Source organism: Castor canadensis, chromosome 11 (genome assembly GCF_047511655.1).
Source record: "Castor canadensis chromosome 11, mCasCan1.hap1v2, whole genome shotgun sequence".
NCBI lineage: Eukaryota > Metazoa > Chordata > Mammalia > Rodentia > Castoridae > Castor > Castor canadensis.
In genome coordinates this window covers 11751544-11775289 of record NC_133396.1, presented here as the reverse complement: position 1 = coordinate 11775289, position 23746 = coordinate 11751544, and the positions used below count along the sequence as shown (strand labels likewise).

The following is a 23746-nucleotide window of genomic DNA, read 5'->3' as shown; positions in this document are numbered from 1 at the left end:
CTTGATTTTGGTGTTCCTAAAATTCACATTGGGATTTAGACTTTAACGTTTAATGCGTTATGTCATATTTCATTTTTTGTCGCGCAGATAGATTATTTTACAATTTGAAATTATCCTGTTTTCAGGGTCTTTTTTCCAAGTCGTGGTTCTTACCCTTCTCTAGTTTGAAGAAAGCTTGAGCTAGAGGGTGCACATCTTCCATGGGTAACTTATAAACCATCAGAGAAGAGTACCTGAGAAGAGGAGAGCGAGATATCACCTGGGGCAGATGGAAACCACTGCAGACATTGGTTTTGTCTTTTCTTTCTTTATTTTTTATTCACTTATTTTTTTTGGTGCTACTGGGGTTTGAACTAAGGGCCTTGTGCTTGCTAATACAGGCACTCTACTACTTGAGCCACTCTAGCCTCACTGCCCCCGCAATCTTTTTTTCTTTCTCTTAGTTATTTTTCAGGTAGGGTCTCACTTTTTTGTTCAGGGCCAGCCTTTGAATACAGTCCTCCTACCTATATCCTTGCACAAAGCTGGGGATCACAGGCAGATGCCACCATATCTGGCTAATTGGTTGTGATAGGATCTCCCTTGGTTTTTTTTTTTTTTTGCCGGGCTGGCCTGGCCTCGAACTAAAATCTTCCCAATCTCCACCTCCCAAGTAGCTTGGATCTTTTTATTTTATTTGTTTTAATTTGTGGTTAAGATCACAACATCAGATTTACCCTCTTAACAAAAATTTAAGTGCAGAATACAGTATTATTAGCTATGGTTATAAGGTTGTGCAGCAGATCTGTAGAATTTATTCATTTTACTTAACTGAAAATTTATGCCCATGATTAACAACTCATCATTTTCCCTTCTCAAACCCTAGCAAACTCCATTCCACTCTTTGATTCTATGAATTTGGCTATTTTAGATACCTCATAAGAGTTTATCTTTACGTGTCTGGGTTGTTTCATTTATCATAAGGTCCTCAAAGCCCCATATTGTAGAATTTTTTTATTTTCAAAGAAGGAACTGTATTCTACCTTCTGTATATACCACATATGTGCATATGTCAGTGAACACTTAGGTTGTTATTCAGCTATTGTAAATAATGCTGCAATAAACATGGGAGATCTTGATTTCAACACATATCTAGAAGTGGGATTGTTGGAACATTTGGTAGTTTTATTTTTTTACTTTTTTGAGGAATATCCATACTGTATCCCACAGCAGTTATGACATTTTGCATTCCCACCAACAATATACAAGCGTTCCAATTTTTCCACATCCGTGCCAACAGTCATTATCTATTAGCTTTTAGTAATATCCATTCTAACATTGTGAAGTGATATTTCAATGTGGTTTTGATTTGCATTTTCCTAATTACAAGTCACATTGAGCATTTGTTGATATACCCGTTGGCTATTTTTATGCCTTCTTTGGAGAAATGGGTCTCCAAGTCGAGTCCTTTTTAAAACCAGATTATTGTTTTTCTTTTACTACTAGAATATAAATGTTTCTTATATATTTTAGATATTAATCCCTTATCAGATACATAGTTTGCAAGTAGTCCTCCTATTGTGTAGGTTGCCTTTTTATTCTGTTATTTGTTTTGCTGTGTGGAAGTTTTTTTAGGTTGATGTAACCCTACTAGTTTGTTTTCATTGTCTAAGTTTTTGGTGCCATATTCATGAATTCATTTCTCAAGACTGATGTCATGGGGTTTTTCACTGATATTTTCTTCTGGGAGTTTTATAGTTTCAAGTCTTATGTAAGTCTTTATCCACTTCAAGTTGATTTTTTTATGTGTGGTGTAAGATGGGGTCCAATTTCATTCTTTTATATATAGATGGATATCCAGTTTTCCCAATACCTTTTGTTGAAGAGACTATCTTTTTCCTACTGTATATTCTAGGCACCCTTGTTGAAGATCAAATGACTGTGTAAGCATGGATTTATTTCTAGGTTCTGTTCTTCTCTTCAGTTGGTCTACATGTTTGTCTGTATGCCAATACCATGCTGTTTTGGTCACCATAGCTTTGTATCTGGGTCTTTATTTCCATAAATAAGAGTCTGTTTGGTGTACGTGAAAAGCCTAGGGTCAATCTACAATCAAAAGTAGACAGATCAAGGTTAGGGGTGTGACTCAAGTGGAAGAGAGCCTGACTAACAAGTGAAAGAGTCTGAGTTCAACCCCAGCACCACAAGAAATAAACTAATAACAAAAAGGGGGACAGTTCATAAGAACCCAGGAGTATAAGATTCAGTTTTGTGTCCATGGCTTCTTGAGTGGAATTCAGTAGGTAGAATTCACATGCTATTTGAAGATTTGCCCAAATTATTTCCAATCTTACTTTCTAAGTTGAACACTTGATCCTTGACTTCATCCTCCATCTAGCTTCTGGAACTATATAGTTTCTTAAGGATTTCCAACTATGGTAGAAATCTAGGTGCATGCTGTATGACATTCATGCCTCTTCTCCCTCATCACACTCAAACTGCCTTAGAGAATAATCCAACTGAGCTTCTGATTAGGCAAAAAGGAATTCATCACCAAATAATGTCAGCAACAGAATTTTTCAATGACTTATTTCTTAGATAAATGTATGTCTTTTTATCATTTAAAAATCATGAAGATTTAGATTTTATTTCATAAGATACCACTTTGTGTATTTCCAGGACAGCTATTCTGATCTATTTTACCATCCTTTATGATACATTTTTATTCAGCCATGTTGAGTTAGAGCATTGCTTTCATCTTTATATTCCTGTGTAGAAATATATTTTCCACCTTGGCTTTATGGCTTATGTCTCTTTATTATCTTTCTCCCTTAACTCCTAAATCATCTCTTTGCTGCAGTAAATTCTATGTGTGAAAAATGACCTTAGTCTTTAATATTTGCTCTATTACTTCGTCAGAACCGTGCTCTTAATCAGAATTTATGTAAAATTTAAAGGATTACTAGATTTGAAACAAATAATTAGATTCATATTCTGATCCCACCACTTGTTAGCTGAGTCATAACCTGACTCTGTCCATTTTCTCTTTATATAGATAATAAAAAAATTCATTTATAAAGGTCCTCATAAGGGCCAGATGCTCAAAAAGCTTTTTGAAGCCATCTCACTTTCCTTTGGAATGACAGCATCTACTTTGAAAAGTATCTGCAAAGATTAAATAAAATGACACAAGACATTGACAATACCCAGGACATAGTAGGACCACAGAACACTGCTGCAGACAACAGAAGTAGTACAGATACTACTGCTGGTATCTTTTCTCTAGTTTATTTCCTGCAATATCCAAGGAATAATCTTTCAGGTTTCCTTCTCAAATGATTACAAATAAATGCAACTGACAATTGGTATGGGAGCAAAACCAGGAGCCATCTTTACCTTTCCTGCCTAGCAGCCTGGGGGAAAAGCCTCAAGATCTCTGTGTGGAGGGGCCCCAGATGTGCAGGGGTCTTCATTTTCATCTCCAGCAAGTAGTCTTTGCCAAATTTGCTTTTCAGGTGTTGGATGGAGCCAATACACCTGGAGGTCAGAGGAGGACATGGTCATATCAGAAAGGAGAGAAAAGTCATATAGGACAATGTTCCAGACCCTTGGTTTGCTGCCAGTATTGTTCTAAGGTCATTACTGTTATGGCCAGGTGCAGCAGTTTTGGCTTTCTGTAGTGATCTCTTCCTGTCCCAGCCATGCATCTCAGAGGTCAAGTATGGTCCTGGATGGGCACTCACCTTAGCTTTCCAGATACCATGATGGCTACCCGGTCACACACGGCCTCAGCCTCTGCCATGTAATGGGTGGTCAGGAGGGCACCCCGTTCAGTGTTTCTGATGATGGCCCGGATTGCCTGCCTACAGTATCAAGAGCATATTTGCAATTTAATCAATCTTTTAATAAACCAGAAAAGGATAGAGAAAAGAATTTTCAATTGACATCTCTGTGACCAATTAGCATAAAAGACTAACCAAGGGAGTACTCATAAGAGGGAGGGAGGATAAAGAGGGGCAAGCCAGGCATGAGATTTAAGTGGAAGCAAGTGTTGAAGAGGGTGTGACAGAATACAGAATTTATTACAAGGTTGTGGTGAAAGAGACATGCTGAGAAAAAAGAGAATTGTGTATGGAAAGACTGCAAACAGGAATGGAATGCCGACAATTCAACAATAGTGTTGCCACAACTGAGTGGGAGAAAATCAATGAAGAAGAATGCCCACAGTTTTACAGCTAATGAGAGCTACTGTTCTTGTGGCAAGTGCTGAATGCCATGTGACTGTGTGTTACAGAATTCTAGTTCCGTCAGGCCCGAACAATGCCCGCTATTCCTTCAATGAGACATGGTTGTGAAATATTACCAGGGAAAGTGTTTTGACTTTTTTGCAAGTATTGGTTTTACTAATTACCCTATAAACATGTAGTTCTTTTCCACTTTGAGAAAGGATTTGAAGGATCGTGTTTTCTAAGTGAGTGAAACAGTTCTCAAACTCCCTGCCAGATGCCTGCACTGACCCCTATTGCAGTAAAAGCTCCTCACCACGTTTGCTGCTGTCCCTCAGGGTCCATCCCAGTGGAAGGCTCATCCAGAAGCACCACTGACGGGTTCCCCAGGATGCTCAACAGGAAGCACAGCTGGAATGAGAGGGACAGACTGTGGGGCACCGGTCTGAGGGGTGCACAGAGCCACATGGAGCCCTGGCCGTACCTTTCTCTTTACTCCCTCAGACAGGGTCTTCACGGGGGCCTTCAGCTGGTCCTGCAGCTTGAACACGTCCACCAGCCTGGAGGAAACACAGCCCAGGGTCAGAGTCTGCCCAACAATGAGGAGAGCTGATGGAAGGATGAACAAGCGAGAGCAAGGATGGAAAGCAGGGCCTAGTTCTGTGAAGAAGGGTGGTGGTGAGGGGGAGGTGATATTACTGCTGGTTTAAACCCCTCCAAAAACTGCTGGCACCTTTTCAAAGACTGTAGACACATGTCATGGTATCCAAATCGTTTTCCTATAACAGTTTAATTTATGCATTTTCAAAACATTTTACCAACGAATACTATTTTCTTTCCAAGTTTAATATGGGGAAATATTTTAACTCTTTGAAACCTGGAGGACCATTTTCTAGTTGCAAATCTGCCCAGTGTGACCTGGGCCATCATTTAGAGCCTCTACCCTGAGTTTCCTGTGAATGTTGTCATCCCCAGCCTCCTCCTCGCCCCCTGGGTATAGAACAGAACAGGTGGGGCTCCCTGTGTACCTTGCAATGGTGACTTTGGCATCGCCTTTTCTCAGCCCCTTCACCGCGGCAAACACTTCCAGGTGTTCCCTCACTGTCAGGTTGGGCCACAGCACATTCTCCTGAGGACAGTAGCCCAGGAACCCCAGAGTATCCCCTTCACTGCTTCCTTTCAGTAGCACCTACGGATAAAAGTTCACTGTCAGAGCCCACATCCTACACTGCTTCTCAGAGTACCCCCATAATAGCCATCACTTATAAACCTACACAAACTAGAGGAACTTTCACTCCTAACTGAATTTAATAATCTGTAGTTATTTTTCACTGGAGAAAGGTTGTCAGGAGTAAATGCAAGCAAACAAATGTGTGTGCAGCCAGCAACTAGTCTAAGCTAAACATCAAAGATCTCACAAATGTGGTGCCCTGCCATCTTGGTCCCTAGTTCATGTCCAATATTTTCATCACTGTTAGAATGAAGCAAATCAATTTAATAATGACCAAATGTTTTTTTGAGTATGTCCTATGTGACAAATGCTGTTCTGCCTGCTGGTAGAATGGGGAGTGACATATCTAGTGCCCTGTGATTTAGGTTTTCATTCTACTGAGTGAACCAGGCAACAAGCAATCAGTAAATAGAATAAGGACAGGTCTGAGGGGAATTCCAAGATGGTGGCGAGAGGTAGGAAGCAGAAAGCGAGCCTCCTATAGTGAAATCTTGGAGAGACGCTGGAGACACACTTTGCAGGCATAATCACCGAGAAAAGGCATAACTTTGACCCCTCCACATCTCCAGCCGGTGCAGAGAATCTCCACTTCACGTTAAACGGAGAACCGAGGAGGCCCCCCGGGGCCGCCAGTGGCCGGCGCCCATACGGCTTGGGAAGACGCGGACCAGGTGAGCTTCGCGGTACCGCGGTTCCCCACAGACAAGCCTGGGCCAGAGCAGCATAGCCCCCTGGACAGACTGACCTCCACCCGGGAAAAAAAGAGAAACTGAGTACTAAGCAATAAGAACAGTTAAGACACGCTGGAAAGAGGGTGGGGCGCCCTGAGCGCTGAAGATTGGGGGAAGGGAACCCTTTCCGGGACTGTAAGTAAACGAGCCGGGCGGCCGGAGAGGCTCTGGCGGGAGCGGGGCGCGCCAGCAACCAGGAGCGGGACACTTGTGAGAGGAGGGAAGACCCACTTCCCATGTGAACTGTAAATAAACACGCAGGTCTGACAACGCGGGGCAGTGTCGCCTTTCCCAGTGCTTGGAAAGGGAAAAGCCTGTAGCAGAGGCCACCGCACAGGAGAACTCTGAGCAAACAAAGCCTGTGGGACCAGGTGAGTGCTAAGCTCACCCCAGAGATCTGCATAAATAACACCGCCAGCTACAGGCTGAGAGCAGCAGGCAGGCAAGCCACAGATGCAGATACCACTCTCAGAACTGCCTCCAGACGCTTTTTTTTTCTTTTTCTCCCTACCTTTGATGAGAGAACAACCGAATTACACCTGCAAGCCGAAAAACTTACTGAAACTGTATTGCATTTGAACTGGGGACACTTGGTGGGGCTTTTCTTTTTTCTTTTTTTTTTTTTTTATCTTCTGTGTGTGTGTGAGTGTAGTTTTGTTCTACTTTATGCATCCCCTTTGATGAGACAACTACAGAACAACATCTGAGGCACCAACTCCAGGACTGGAGATTGAGACGGACATCCAAATTATTAAGACTGAAATTGCATTGCATATAAACTTGGAAGTTTTTTGGTTTTTTGTTTTTTTTTTTTTTTTTTAATTTTCTATTTTCCATTTTATTTTAATTCATTTTTATAAATAGATATTACTTTCATATACTTATTTTTAATTTTTTTATCTTTGATTTTCAATCCTCTCTCTGTCACTCTATTGTCTGTTCAGTTTACTGTCAATTAGTACACTAACACTCCCTGTTTATACCTTTGAAACTCTCTTGTCTGATACCTTGTTCTGCTTTCTCCCTCTTGTCTGTATATTTGTTTTCCCCTTTTCTTTAACTTCTTGCTTTCCATCTCAGCTCACTCTTCCATTCTCAATATTACCGTTGTTATTATTACAAGCTAGAAAATACTTAATTACACACAGTACAGGGACAGTAACAACACCAAGGACAATGACAGGAAGACAGAAAAAACAAGGAAACCAGTTTCCCCACAGCAAAAAATTAGTACAGGAACCAGAGGGGAATGAAGAGAACAGAAACTCAGAGCCAGACTCCAACAAAATGAAGATAAACTATGCCAAAGGACCCAATGAAGCCTACAAGAATAATTTAAAAGAAGACATACTACAAGTACTCAATGAGAATTTTATAGAGATGATACTGGATAGGGTCAACCAAAATCTACAGGAGACACTCAAGAAATTCCAAGACAATAAAAATAGAGAATTTGAAAAAGCAAAAGAAGAAATAAAGGAAACCATAGAAGCACTGTATAAACACCAAAGTGAAAGAGAGAACACAATGAATAAATGGATAAATGAACTCAGGACAAAAATAGACAACAATAAAGAAGAAAACAGCCAGGATATGGAAAACCTCAGAAAAAAGAACGAAACAGAACTGCAAAACAAAACGGAAGGCCAATCCAGCAGAATAGAACAAACAGAAGACAGAATCTCAGAACTTGAAGATGAAATGGTAATTAAAGGAAAAACTGAAGAACTATTAATTAAACAACTCAAGACCTGTGAAAAGAAAATGCAAGAACTCACCGACTCCATCAAAAGACCAAACTTGAGAATCATGGGCATCGAAGAAGGAGAAGAGGTGCAAGCAAAGGGAATGCGTAATATATTCAACAAAATAATAACGGAAAATTTCCCAAATCTAGAGAAAGATATTCCCATACAAATGCAAGAGGCCTCCAGGACACCAAACAGACCAGATCAAAATAGAACTACTCCACGACATATCATCATTAAAACAACAAGTTCAGAAACTAAGGAAAGAATATTGAAGGCTGCAAGAGAGAAAAAACAAGTAACATACAAAGGTAAACCCATCAAAATCACAGCAGACTTCTCAACAGAAACATTAAAAGCAAGAAGAGCATGGGGTGAGATCTTCCGGGCACTGAATGAAAATAACTTCAACCCCAGGATACTCTACCCAGCAAAGCTATAATTCAAAATAGATGGAGCAATAAAAGTCTTCCATGATAAGCAGAAACTAAAACAATATGTGACCACAAAGCCACCATTACAAAAGATTCTGCAAGGGATCCTGCACACAGAAAGTGACACCCAACTTAACCATGAAAAGGCAGGCAGCACCAAACCACAGGATAAGAAAAAGCAAGACAGTAGAGAGTAACATCAAGTTAGGTACACACAATCAAACCTTCAAACAACTAAGATAACTAAATGGCAGGAATCACCACATACCTATCAGTACTAACGCTTAATGTTAATGGACTTAATTCACCCATCAAAAGACACCGTTTGACAAAATGGATTAAAAAAGAAGATCCAACAATTTGTTGCTTACAGGAGACTCATCTCACCGACAGAAATAAGCATATGCTTAGGATGAAAGGCTGGAAGAAGATTTACCAAGCCAATGGCCCCCGAAAACAAGCAGGAGTAGCAATACTTATCTCTGACAAAGTAGACTTCAAACCTACATTGATCAAACGAGATAAAGAAGGACATTCCATACTAATAAAAGGGGAAATAGACCAAAAGGAAATAATAATCATCAATCTGTACGCACCCAATGTCAATGCACCCAATTTCATCAAACATACCCTGAAAGACCTAAAAGCATATATAAACGCCAACACAGTGGTTGTGGGAGACTTTAACACTCCATTATCATCAATAGATAGGTCATCCAAACAAAAACTCAATAAAGAAATCCAAGATCTAAAATATGCAATAGATCAAGTGGACCTAGTAGATGTCTACAGAACATTTCATCCAACCTCTACACAATATACATTCTTCTCAGCAGCCCATGGAACCTTCTCCAAAATAGATCATATCCTAGGGCACAAAGCAAGCCTCAGCAAATATAAGAAAATAGAAATAATACCATGCATACTATCTGACCACAATGCAGTAAAAGTAGAACTCAACAACAAAGTAAAGACAAAAAACATGCAAACAGCTGGAAACTAAATAACTCATTACTTAATGAAGAATGGATCATCGATGCAATAAAAGAGGAAATTAAAATGTTCCTGGAAGTCAATGAAAATGAAAACACAACCTACCGGAACCTATGGGACACAGCTAAGGCAGTCTTGAGAGGAAAGTTTATAGCCATGAGTGCATATATTAAAAAGATTGAAAGATCCCAAATCAATGACCTAATGATACATCTCAAACTCCTAGAAAAACAAGAACAAGCAAATCCCAAAACAAATAGAAGGAGAGAAATAATAAAAATAAGAGCTGAAATCAACGAAATAGAAACCAAAAAAACCATACAAAGAATTAATGAAACAAAAAGTTGGTTCTTTGAAAAAATAAACAAGATCGATAGACCCCTGGCAAACCTGACTAAAATGAGGAGAGAAAAAACCCAAATTAGTAGAATCAGGAATGCAAAAGGGGAGATAACAACAAACACCATGGAAGTCCAGGAAATCATCAGAGACTACTTTGAGAACCTATATTCAAATAAATTTGAAAATCTAAAAGAAATGGACAGATTTCTAGATACATATGATCATCCAAAACTGAACCAAGAGGAAATTAATCACCTGAATAGACCTATAACACAAAATGAAATTGAAGCAGCAATCAAGAGTCTCCCCAAAAAGAAAAGTCCAGGACCTGATGGATTCTCTGCTGAATTCTATCAGACCTTTAAAGAAGAACTGATACCAACCCTCCTTAAACTGTTCCATGAAATAGAAAGGGAAGGAAAACTGCCAAACACATTTTATGAAGCCACTATTACACTTATCCCAAAACCAGGCAAAGACACCTCCAAAAAGGAGAACTATAGGCCAATCTCCTTAATGAACATTGATGCAAAAATCCTCAACAAAATAATGGCAAATCGAATTCAGCAACACATCAAAAAGATTATTCACCACGACCAGGTAGGCTTCATCCCAGGGATGCAGGGGTGGTTCAACATACGAAAATCAATAAACGTAATAAACCACATTAACAGAAGCAAAGACAAAAACCACTTGATCATCTCAATAGATGCAGAAAAAGCCTTTGATAAGATCCAACATCATTTCATGATAAAAGCTCTAAGAAAACTAGGAATAGAAGGAAAGTTCCTCAACATTATAAAAGCTATATATGACAAACCTACAGCCAGCATTATACTTAACGGAGAAAAATTAAAACCATTCCCTCTAAAATCAGGAACCAGACAAGGATGCCCACTATCTCCACTCCTATTCAACATAGTACTGGAATTCCTAGCCAGAGCAATTAGGCAAGAAGAAGGAATAAAAGGAATACAAATAGGTAAAGAAACTGTCAAAATATCCCTATTTGCAGACGACATGATCCTATACCTTAAAGACCCAAAAAACTCTACTCAGAAGCTTCTAGACATCATCAATAGCTATAGCAGGGTAGCAGGATATAAAATCAACATAGAAAAATCATTAGCATTTCTATACACTAACAATGAGCAAACGGAAAAAGAATGTATGAAAACAATTCCATTTACAATAGCCTCAAAAAAAATCAAATACCTAGGTGTAAACCTAACAAAAGATGTGAAAGACCTCTACAAGGAAAACTATACACTTCTGAAGAAAGAGATTGAGGAAGACTATAGAAAGTGGAGAGATCTCCCATGCTCATGGATTGGTAGAATCAACATAGTAAAAATGTCTATACTCCCAAAAGTAATCTACATGTTTAATGCAATTCCCATCAAAATTCCAATGACATTCATCAAAGAGATTGAAAAATCTACTGTTAAATTTATATGGAAACACAAGAGGCCACGAATAGCCAAGGCAATACTCAGTCAAAAGAACAATGCAGGAGGTATTACAATACCTGACTTCAAACTCTATTACAAAGCAATAACAATAAAAACAGCATGGTACTGGCACAAAAACAGACATGAAGACCAGTGGAACAGAATAGAGGATCCAGATATGAAGCCACACAACTATGAGCAATTTATCTTTGACAAAGGAGCTAAAAATATATGATGGAGAAATAGCAGCCTCTTCAACAAAAACTGCTGGGAAAACTGGTTAGCAGTCTGCAAAAAACTGAAACTAGATCCATGTATATCACCCTATACCAAGATTAACTCAAAATGGATCAAGGATCTTAATATCAGACCCCAAACTCTTAAGTTGATACAAGAAAGAGTAGGAAATACTCTGGAGTTAGTAGGTATAGGTAAGAACTTTCTCAATGAAACCCCAGCAGCACAGCAACTAAGAGATAGCATAGATAAATGGGACCTCATAAAACTAAAAAGGTTCTGTTCATCAAAAGAAATGGTCTCTAAACTGAAGAGAACACCCACAGAGTGGGAGAAAATATTTGCCAATTATACATCAGACAAAGGACTGATAACCAGAATATACAGGGAACTTAAAAAACTAAATTCTCCCAAAACTAATGAACCAATAAAGAAATGGGCATGTGAACTAAACAGAACTTTCTCAAAAGAAGAAATTCAAATGGCCAGAAAACACATGAAAAAATGCTCACCATCTCTAGCAATAAAGGAAATGCAAATTAAAACCACACTAAGATTCCACCTCACCCCTGTTAGAATAGCCATCATCAGCAACACCACCAACAACAGGTGTTGGCGAGGATGCGGGGAAAAAGGAACCCTCTTACACTGTTGGTGGGAATGCAGACTAGTACAACCACTCTGGAAAAAAATTTGGAGGCTACTTAAAAAGCTGGACATCGATCTACCATTTGATCCAGCAATACCACTCTTGGGGATATACCCAAAAGACTGTTACTCCAGAGGCACCTGCACATCCATGTTTATTGCGGCACTATTCACAATAGCCAAGTTATGGAAACAGCCAAGATGCCCCAGCAGTGACGAATGGATTAAGAAAATGTGGTATCTATACACAATGGAATTTTATGCAGCCATGAAGAAGAACAAAATGTTATCATTCGCTGGTAAATGGATGGAATTGGAGAACATCATTCTGAGTGAGGTTAGCCTGGCTCAAAAAACCAAAAATCGTATGTTCTCCCTCATATGTGGACATTAGATCAAGGGCAAACACAACAAGGGGATTGGACTTTGAGCACATGATAAAAGCGAGAGCACACAAGGGAGAGGTGAGGATAGGTAAGACACCTAAAAAACTAGCTAGCATTTGTTGCCCTTAATGCAGAGAAACTAAAGCAGATACCTTAAAGCAACTGAGGCCAATAGGAAAAGGGGACCAGGAACTAGAGAAAAGGTTAGATCAAAAAGAATTAACCTAGAAGGTAACACCCACGCACAGGAAATCAATGTGAGTCAATGCCCTGTATAGCTATCTTTATCTCAACCAGCAAAACCCCTTGTTCCTTCCTATTATTGCTTATACTCTTTCTTCAACAAAATTAGAGATAAGGGCAAAATAGTTTCTGCTGGGTATTGAGGGGGGGAGCGGGAGGGGGTGGAGTGGGTGGTAAGGGAGGGGGTGGGGGCAGGGGGGAGAAATAAACCAAGCCTTGTATGCACATATGAATAATAAAAGAAAAATGAAAAAAAAAAAAAAAAAAAAAGGACAGGTCTGAGGTGGGCTTGTAGACATCAAGATGCAGAGAGCCTGTCTGCAGAGGCACCACTCAGCAGAAGGAGAAAAGATGCCAGTCATGGTGGAGCAAAGAGCAAGAACAAAGCCCTGCAGAGAGATGAGGCTTCATGTGTGCTTGACCTGAGGCAAGGGCAGGAGGCCAGGAGCAGAGTGAGCAAGGGCAGAGGGGAGAGATACAACAGAAGGGCAGGAAAGTCCGCTCCTGAAGCCACCTGCAAGGTGATCTGATAGTCAAAGAAAAGAGAGGTCACTGAAAGTGTTTAATCAGGAGAATAATATGGTGGGAAAAACATCACCAACACTGAGTCCTTTTCTCCCATGTTAACAAGAAATAAAATAGTGACTTAGTGTCCAGGTGGTGGCTGAGTTAGAGGCCAACTGCAACTGAAGTAAGGAATCTGGTTGGTGGCTCACCAACATTTACTGAGGAGTCCTTGCCATGAGCTGTGCTCTCACCTAGGCTTCAGGGGTGTGTGAAAATGTGTTTTTATCTTTTCAAAATAGTTTTACTTAAGATTAAAATATTATATACAAGGAAGACAATGTTCATTGAAAGTGCACATCTATGTGTCTTACTGACCTATAAATAGGATTTTTGTGGAGTCTGATAATGATTTCTGGTATAATACAGAACATTCAATCTTAACATCTTTGAAGATATGAATAATTACATCTTGGGGCTTAATTTTTGTGTGCATTATGTGACAAAGTTAGAATTTATTCTTCTGTGTGTTGCATTCATCACTCCCATCATGTAATAACTGAATGCCATCTTGCTTTATAAAGTTGTAATATCTTATAAATTTATTTTGAGTATCACTAGATAACATTGTTTTATATCATTCACCTACCTGGCCAGCAGTTGATTTCACATCTCCAGTTATCACCTTAATGGATGTACTTTTACCAGCTCCATTGTGTCCTAATAACCCTAAAATCTCACCTGGAAAAAATGGTTACACTTATATTAATTAATTTGAATTTTAGAATTAAGAATAAAACAGTCTTACGTAACACAAGGTGACAAGTGTTGTAATATGTGTTTTAATGGAACATATTTAATTGTCACAACTTTCCTGAGAAATTATCACAATCTCCTTTAGGTATTTGGGGACAAAAGCTCTCCAGCATGAGATTAATTTCCCAAGGTCTCATTGATGGAAAGTGGTAAAGTCACTCTTGGAAGCCAGGAATGTCAGATCATTTTTCCTGCGATCCTAGTCACTATGAAATAATGACACAAACTGAGATCATCAAATACTTGCAGGTCAAGCCTTCAGAATGGGCTGCTACATCCCCAATAGGTTCTCATGTGCAAAAATAATAAACATTGGGAAATCAATTGTGTTCATTTAAAAGAAGTATTATGGCATCAGTGGTTTCTTTTGATAGTTTATGATTTCCATGTACATGTGACTGTGTCCCTATTTGTGGCATGGCTAAATTAATTTAACTTAGAAATGAGACATGTAAAAGTTGCTGTGAGGTCACCCTGCTGTGGGGTCTGGATGTGAGGCAAGAGGTGGCGTGTGAAGGACTCTCTTGAGCTCAGAAGCTCCAAGTGGACTCTGAGCAAGGAGGCAAAGCCTTGTGTCTGACCTTTCCTAACACAGAATGAGACGTTTCTGGTGGCTATCTTATTCTTTCTCTTGGAGAAACAATGCTTCTTCTTCCCTGCATACTCCTTGCGTAGACAGCTGGCAACAATGACTGGCTTCTGTAAATGACAAGTAAAACATGTCAGGCCTTAATTCTATTCATTAACTTCTCAAAATCAGAATTAGACTGAGAGACTGACCTCTTTAACTGACAAGCATTTGTATTATTTGATAAAGTAACCACTCTGTACGCTTTACAGCATCAAAATTTGTGGAATTCAAAGGTCTCTCCCCATTGGAGTTACTTTGCTACTTAAGCCAGACAACAAAGAAGTCCCTCTACTAGACAGCATGTTTACTGGTCATTCTCTTATCTAGTGCTGGTTTTTGTCACTCTTTTCTACCATGGGAGCTACCCAGGAGCATATTATTTTATACAGGCTGACTCAGCGAAGGAGCAAAGAGACTTGGAAAAGCAGTAGACCATTTCCAATGGACAAAACAGTGTGCTGTGGATCAGACTTCACTCTGAATTTTGGACTGTGTACTTTCTCCAAAAAGCAGTGACCCCTGTCACTTTGCTCAGTTTCTGGAAGTCTTTCCTGGCTCTTGTAATTTCAACTGCACTCTACTTTTTATTTATTCTAAGAAATACAAAGATAATTAACTTGAATTTTTAATCTGCTCACTTAAACTACCTTCTAAGATGGCAATCCTCCTTTGTAATGATTAAAGAATCTCAAAATCATTTGAGAATTAGACTGAGAGACTGAACTCTCTAACTGACAAGCATTTGTATTATTTGATAAAATAGCCACTTGGTATGATTTTACCTCATCAAAATTTGTGGAATTCAAGGCATCTGATGTTCTGTTTCTTTCCATCTGAACATCTTCATCTTCCCCTTCTGGCTCTTCTGGATTTTGACATACATCACTGCTTCTTGGAGAAATTCTATAGAGTCAAAATCATCCATTAGTAGTTTATTGTAGCTTTTGTCCTTCTATTCAGAATGTTGCATTCTGTAAATTGCACTCGTGAGTAGGTCACACAATTAATACAGCATCAGAGTCTCCTGTCAGGGCAGTGCGCTCTTATCCCTTTGAAATCTGCTTGCTTCTGTCAAACAACACCATATTCCTTGTTCGCCATTACCTCTTATATATCTTCCATTCTTCTTACTTGTAGAAATATTATTTCTTTTCAATGTTGATGGGTAACTTGGAACCTGCTATCTATCAAAGGATTTTTATATCGTTACTCAAGAAAGTGATTTTTCTGGGAACCTTAGCTTTGAGATCAACATGCTGGCATTATTGTATTCTATGGAGAATATGGGCCAGAATATTTAAAATCAGCACATATTTGAATCCAACACATAAGATGCTTCATCTACCAGTAAGCCCAACTATTTCTTTGGAACCAGTGTCAGAGTCACTCTTTGCTTATCCCACATCTGGTTCATCATGCCCAGAATACATTTCATTCTAGTTTCTCTTCCCTTGACTTCCTCCCCTACAGTGATCTGAGAAGATTTCTTACCAATCTGCTTCCATTTTGGTAGTCTCCCTTCCCACTCTTTGTAATAGCAAAAGATGAAACCAATGAGAAACTCAAGAAATTCCATGACTGTGGCTCCCTCCTTGAATGGTTCAAACAAGTCTCTATTTTTAAAAAATTATTTTATTATTGTAGTGTCTGTAACTAACTGAATCTGTGATCCACCACCTGGGATTCTTTCAGCTCCAGAAAAAGGGCACAATTATTGATGTTGCTGGCCCATTAGCATCAATGTATTCTTTCTTCCTGAATGGACAGCTTTCTTTCAACTATCAATCTTTTCAAACTGGCTGCTCTTTAAATGGAGCTAGTCTGTATAGTGTCACATAGAGACCTTTTATTCAGTATTTCAGGTCTGTTTCTGCCAGTAGATCACGAACTTCTTTGGCTTAGGTATCTGAATCTCTGTTATTTGTATTAGCACACTGTTCCTGACCCAGTCTATCCTAGCACATGGCATCTCTTTGTTAATGGATTGGTTTATGCCTGAAAGAAATATTTTAAAATATCGACCAATGAAATAAAAGAATACAACTAGATTTCTTCCAACCTGAAAAAGGGATCCTTTCTCATTGGTTTCTTTCCACACTTCCATTCCAGACATCGAAGAATAAAAAGAAAAATGAAAAAATGGAGGACAGGCTGGGAATTGAGAGAGAAACATAAAAAGGTCAGAGATGAGCTAGGAATGATTGAATAATTTACTAAAATACACTCAGTGAAATCACAAATTTCCAAAGCATTTGGTAAAATTGGAAACTGTCAAATTCATTTTCAATCATGAGACAACTATAATTATGGGGTGCCATTAATTTATATCATTTTTTCTCACAGTTACATAGTGTTCTTAAAATTTGGAAAGTACATGATCTTGTCAGTTGATCTGTATAAAAATAATTGTCTCACATCTTACAAACATTATACTGCCGTGGGCTACAGACAACTATACCTTCATAAAAATATAAAACTTCTCAGGGATTACAGTTGCTGAGTGCAGTAAAAAACATAGTAATTTAAAGGGAAAAATGTATTCTTACAATCAGCAATACCAAAAATGGGTCTGTACTTGTTGACTTGCCATTAAAAGCAGAAAGCATGAAAAACTGCAAAAGGAAAGACAATAGTTTAGTAGGAAGTTTTTGGTTTCTTAAATTTTATTCAAATAAATAAGAATTGACCCCAAACAGCCCTGATAATATTTCCCCTGACTGCACCATGAGTTACAGATAAGTGTCTGTTCCAAAATGCCTATTGAGGGGGTGGCTTCTGTTCTCCTGTGGTCTGTGAGCTTTCATTTGAAGCAACAGGACCTATCAATCATTGATCATCTGGTGAGAGACAATCTGGTGGACATTAGCTAGTGTACCCAAACAATGAGAGTGACAGCATTTATTCTTAACCCACAGAGGTTCGAGCACCTCCCTATGCCCTTCGCTCCTCTTCATGGTTGTCCTTCCTTTCCTTCCCCTTTCCTCCAGATATCTCCCTTGGATACCTTTCTTCCTTTTATAGATGTATAGACCAGGTAACCAGAAAAGAGGGGTTTTATTCATATTTGATGCTTCTCTAAAACCCTGAAATCTCAAGGATGAAGGGCATTTCATTGACCTCTTTCTTAACTTAAATCTAGGGGCATGTGAGATCCAGAATGACCTCAAAGGCTGCTCTATTTTCCACTACCCATCCCTCTTCCTCTCCATGTGTTAACAGGGGCCAGCTTTTAATTATAAGTCATTTGGAGCACAGTTAGAAAATCAGTTAGAATCCACGAGGTAGAAACCTTCAAACTTCATGGACATTCAGTGTGTTGTATAGCCCCAACATGGGGTTGAGCTTTCACAATTGGTCATGAGTTCCAGGATGCAGGACAGACAGTTGCATTACTTACACGAAGAGATAAGAACAAACAACCAATCAATGTGGCTTGTGGTATTAAAAAGATCATGCAGTATAGTGCAGCATTTTCATAGGTATACAACACAATTCCAGCCACAGAGAACATGGTGATCTAAAGAAAATACAAATGTGCATGTTAATTGCTGGGAATTTCAGTACATCTTCCAAATTGAGATAGCATATCTTGAAGATAATGTATTTCAAGATTTCAACTCCAAATTCACAATCCAAACTGAAATCAATATATCTCCACTAACATTTTTGTTTTGGCAACTTAGCCAAATTCCTTAGGCCTAGACAATCACAAACGAGACATCACTAGATAAATATAGGATATAATATATACAAAATATTTTAATTATAGAAAAGGTAAAAGTAGCTGGCATGTATTGCTTCTTGGAGGTAAAATCCAGAATAGTAGATAAGAAAATCCACAGAGAAAACGGAAGTTGGTATCTAACAGGAAAAAAGTTCCATCATCAAAAACAATGAAAGAAGACTTTTGTTAACCATACCAATGGATAAAAATCAACGTATAACAACCCAGAGGAGCATAAGCAGAAATACTGAAATACAAACTTCAGGAACAAGAGAAAGTTATAGGTACACCTGAAGCCCTCAGACTTTCTCTTCTCAAATTTTGCAATGACTTTCTAAAAGGCTTCGGGCTTCTAGTTTCTGTGCCTTACAAACCATCATTTTTATGACTATCAGAGTATTCTTCCCAAAAGTTGACCTCTCATTGTATTTATCTTCTGCACTGTAAGTTTCCATAGCTTCCCACAGCCTGTAGAATAAATTCCTGAGTACATTATTTAAGGACAGCCATGGTGACAATTATTATTTCCACTGTGAGGAGGACTCCCACACTTCACTTATCCATGTCTTTATCAGATATATTACCAGTTCCTGATGTAAGCCTGGACCTCTCTGTTCTTCTGTCTCTACCTCTCTGTTCATCCATTATCTTTTAGACTGCACCACCATGCTTCTGTGTATGTTGAAATCTTACTCTTCTTCAGGTTTTACTCTTTAAAGGAAATCTCTCCTTTCATTTCCATAGATAATTCTCTTCTCTGATTGTCAGACTTCCTTATTATTCCACTGTACAGTGGACTTTTAAGATGGAAAAGAGCCCTGCAGATAATCTTTTCCTTATCATAATGATTTTAATAAATGGTTGTTTAATATCTCTTTATCCCTTGGTCATGTTTTTGGGGTGAAACTATTTAATATTTTTCCTCTTTGTGACACACTGTGGGAGTCAATAAATGCTTATGAATTAATAAGTAACTTTTTGACATCCTGAAATCACAGGAAAAATGTTCTTAAATTAAATTCTTTTACAATTTATGTAAAAGAAGTGTGGCTTTTGGGAATTAATCCAAATAAAACTTTGGGTTTTGGAGAAGTAGATTCTAGTTTTAGCTGTGCTAGTAATAAGATGTGTAATTGTGAAAGTTTTTAGAGGTCTTTGGATTTATTTCTTTTCCAGAAAAAAGAAGATATAGATGGCCTCCAGACTTCCTTCTAGTTCAGGAGTTCTAGAAACAATTTGATTGACTTTAAAGAAAAAATAATGGAAATGGGGTGAGAAAAAGTACAGATGTTGAAAAAAATCTATACATTAAGTGAATGTAAAATATTTTAGACTGCAATATTAGCTTGTTATCCCATGAAGATCAACAAATGAAGTATTAACTCAGAATTGTATATTAAATTTACAAAATAAACATCCACAGTAAACATACTTACAACAAAGAAGCAAAATGAACAAATGCCACTATTTTTTCTCCTCTTGCGAAAAATGAATGAAATCACGTATGTTAAGAAGATAAGAGACATGGCATAACCAATAGCACATGGGATCTGAAATGAACAGAAATGTTTAGTTTAGGTAAAGACAAATACAATACAGGAAAGCATGTAGGCTACAAAGCATTGTTACATCACAGGATTTTCAAAATATTTAATATATGACAACGTATTGTCAATGAAAATAATTTGAATCTTCAAATTTTCCAGTTAAATCATATATATATATGGATATTGCCACTTACTTGAATCGAATGACTTATGATTGTAAATAGAGTCTGTTGAAAACTTAAGATGTAGTCCAGTAAGTACATAAAAATGAAGACCAAACAGTAGAGGGGGATATCCACCAGCGCCTGCCCGAACCAGTAAGCAGAAGGGAAGAGGCCTGAGATCCGCAGCTGTGACCAAGTTTTGCTCTGTTCAGGAGATGACAAAGACACACAGCATAGATTAAGTTAGCAAATACTCAGAAACAAGTTGGATTATGGCTACAAATGCTAGGCACACTAAAAGGAACTGATTATTTATGGATATAAATGTCAGTCTACTGCTTTAGTGAAGGACAATAACGACCATCATCTTCCTAGAGGAGTACGTGAAGGAAGAAACCCAGAATAATCAAAGTTCAAACACTGAAGTAAATGAACCAGTGACCTAATGATTTGCCGGGTTGATGGGGTGGTTTGGAGGGACAGTTTATTCATATAAGCAAGGAAGTTCCCATAATAGTCATCTTTGCCTCTGTCTCCTTCTCTGTATATATATCATATCTTAGATCTAAGATTTTCTATCATATATATGTAGATAGATATATAATTATATATACACAAAAAAATGTCACTACAAATCCTATATACAAGGCATACATAATTATATATAGCGAACATATACTATATAGTATGTTGTGACATATTTGATTAAGCATATCATTAAATTTTTATATATGATTTTATATTTTGCACAGTAATTTAGAATTGTTACATACAGTGGATACTGTAGTATTCATACAACACGTTGTATGATACATATAGTTAACATATCATGTTAATATGATCACATTAGGAGAAATGTACCACAGAAGGAAAGTGCTCATAGATCCTATGGGAGAAGTTTTAAAGTGTGGGCTGTATTAATTCCAGAATTACTGACAGATAGCTCATACCAGCAAATGTCATTTCTCAAGATTCCTGCAGGTCCTACACCAGAAAGAGGTATTAAATGGGTACTGTTTTCTTTGCCTAGTCAAAGGGAGGGAGTGAAACATGAAGGTGAAACTGAGTAAAATGGAGCACTAAGGCAATGCTATTGATACTTGAAAAGTAAAGCTAATGAAAGTTGACCAGGGCTGACTAATCATATAAAGTCACCACCCTATGACTGCTAAGAGCTTACATTTCCAAAATACTATTTCCTCTCATTTCAGCAATCTTTTTAAAAATAACTTTTTTGAAGTATGGTTTCAAATAAAATACATAAAATTAAATTTTGTAACCATATTAAATAGATAGTTCCAAGACACAGAACTTACTAGTCATTCCTTCCTTTATATTGCTGATCAGAACTCCATGGCTGTATCAGAATTTCCTTATCATTTAGGTCAGTTCAAGTAACAGTCTGAACTATGATGACTAAAGCTGCTAAGAACATTAGTAGTTCAAGACTTCATGTGGAAAGTATTTTCTTTTTCTTGGGTAGGTAATCAGGAGAATTGCTGGGCCAGAATTGTAAGTCTATTTTAACTTTGGGAGAAACAGCAAAGTTGTTTTGCAAAGTGATCATGCAATGTGAGTTATTCCTAGTGGTAAATGGGAGTTCCAGTTTTTGCAATATTCTCCCAAACACTTGATAACATGGTCATTTTCGCAATGTTTGTGTAATGTAGAAGTATGGGTTATATTCCTGATTACCTATGATACTAGCCATCATTTCACAGGAGTATTTTCCATATGTTTATCTTTGATGACATAACTGTTTGTTTTGTCCATTTAAAAATTAGGTGATCTTCTATTACTGAGGTATGCATTCCTTACATATTTTTGATCCAATCTTTTGTCATATACATGCTCATTGTGAATATTTTTCTACCAGTCTGTAGCTTGCCTTTTCATTTTCTTACTGGTGTTTTACAAAGAAAAAATTTTAACCTTGATAAAGTTCAAGTTATCTTTTTTAAAATAGTATATGACTCCTCTGCCTCATCTCAGACATACCTACCTACCACAACATCTATGACTCATGTCAAACTAACTTTGTGCATGGTATGAGGACTTAAGAACATTCTTTTTTTCATTTTGATATCAAGTTGTGGCAGCCCAATTTGCTAAAAAGTCTGACCCTGGTTGAATGTCTTGACTGTTTTATTGAAAACCATATATGTGTGTGTGTGTGTGTATGTGTATATACATATATGTTTACTTTTGAGAAGTCAATTCCATTTCATTTATCCATGACTATCCTTAATTAACACACTACATTGGTAATTTTTGCAACTTTGTTTTGAGCCTGAAGTCAGAAGAATAAGTCGTCCAACTTTGTTTCTGTTTTTCAAAGTTATTTTGTTTATTCTAGTTCTATTCTAACTTCTTTGCATATTCACAAAAATTTTGCACTAATACTCTACTGTTCTATTCATATATACTACATCTATTCATATCTCTGTATCTGTCTGCTATTTGTTCTCTACTATCTATTTATGTCCATTCATAAAAAAGGTTCCTAGTATTTTTCTAACTTAAAATTTATACTTCCATTGGCTGCCCAATTAATTATGTATAAATATCTTCATGGGAAATTCTATAATTATATTACCTTTGGCTTTTAATTATACAAAGTAATTCAGTTACTCATTGTTACCTTATAGTCATCAATGCTGCTCATGGCAATACAAGGAGGACAACTAGATAATAAAATCAACCAGAATATGGATTGTTCCAGGTTTTCAAATAGATTATCGTGCATGTTCTGAAAAAGCAAAGAATATAATGAGCTGAATGAACAAATTCTAAGCCAATTTTCCAGACGGAATATGTAAAATATGCTATCAATTGTCTATAGTCTTGTCTTGGGCCCCTCTTGAAATCCCCAATCTTTTTCCCTATTCTTCCAGCTTTGGAGATTCACTTTTGACCTTTTGGCTTTATGCTCAAATTTAACAGTAAGAAAATTGATTCAAAGGACATGCATAAATTGATAACATCATCCAGTTGGAAAGTAATAAACAGCAAGATTTTTAAAAAATCGTCTTACCTCATCATTCTAATATTTATTGTGATGCTAAGTAATAAATAATTCACAGTTGACACCTTCAGTTTCCTAACTAACCTTTAATTATTTCAAATGTGATAACTTGACTCAAAATCATATCACATGATAGGGAAATCATGAGACCACATGAATATTGACTGAGAATTCAAAAGTAGAGATGAAATACTAGGCAAGAGAGAGAGGAAACACCAGGGAAAACCTTTTTCCTTACAATTATTTTGATGATTCATATAGTTGTTCATTAAACACATTATTGAAGAAATTTATAACCAGACCTGGTTGTCTTCAGACTGGTCATCAGAGACACTTGCTAATCACAGACTGGAGAGGGTGAAGGTCGTTGTCAGAATGACCTGGATTGGGTAGGTTGAGTCCTCAGTGACAGACTGATTGACTTTGGGAAGAATAGATACAAGGTCTGACCCTCCGGAAAGCTCTGACTTTTGTGGCAGTGAGAAGGTAGATTTGAACAATGAATAAAGTGAGTTGCTGAAGATATTGGTTAATGCTAATATGTTGGGTACATACATACAAGAGAAGCTGTTACTTCACACTCTTAACCACAAAGTTGAAAAGGTCTACACAATCATAAAGGGTTAATTAAATGAACTATAGTGTATATTCTAAAATTAATTAATACTTGATGATTGATTAAAACA

General features: G+C 37.6%; 1 protein-coding gene across 1 annotated transcript in view; it reads right to left on the bottom strand.

Annotated features, from left to right (window-relative positions):
- LOC109700500 (ABC-type organic anion transporter ABCA8) overlaps positions 1–23746 on the bottom strand; it is a 69267-nt gene that overhangs the window by 2277 nt on the left and 43244 nt on the right. The window contains exons 23-37 of the mRNA XM_020185700.2: positions 22677–22784; positions 20066–20239; positions 19761–19874; positions 17998–18117; positions 17147–17212; positions 16660–16751; positions 15383–15503; positions 14551–14668; positions 13803–13894; positions 5234–5394; positions 4690–4765; positions 4522–4616; positions 3723–3842; positions 3376–3516; positions 154–233 (exon numbers count right to left, since the gene is read on the bottom strand). Of these exons, the coding sequence (XP_020041289.2) occupies positions 154–233; positions 3376–3516; positions 3723–3842; positions 4522–4616; positions 4690–4765; positions 5234–5394; positions 13803–13894; positions 14551–14668; positions 15383–15503; positions 16660–16751; positions 17147–17212; positions 17998–18117; positions 19761–19874; positions 20066–20239; positions 22677–22784 (1678 nt within the window). The remainder of the gene's footprint in view (positions 1–153; positions 234–3375; positions 3517–3722; positions 3843–4521; positions 4617–4689; positions 4766–5233; positions 5395–13802; positions 13895–14550; positions 14669–15382; positions 15504–16659; positions 16752–17146; positions 17213–17997; positions 18118–19760; positions 19875–20065; positions 20240–22676; positions 22785–23746) is intronic.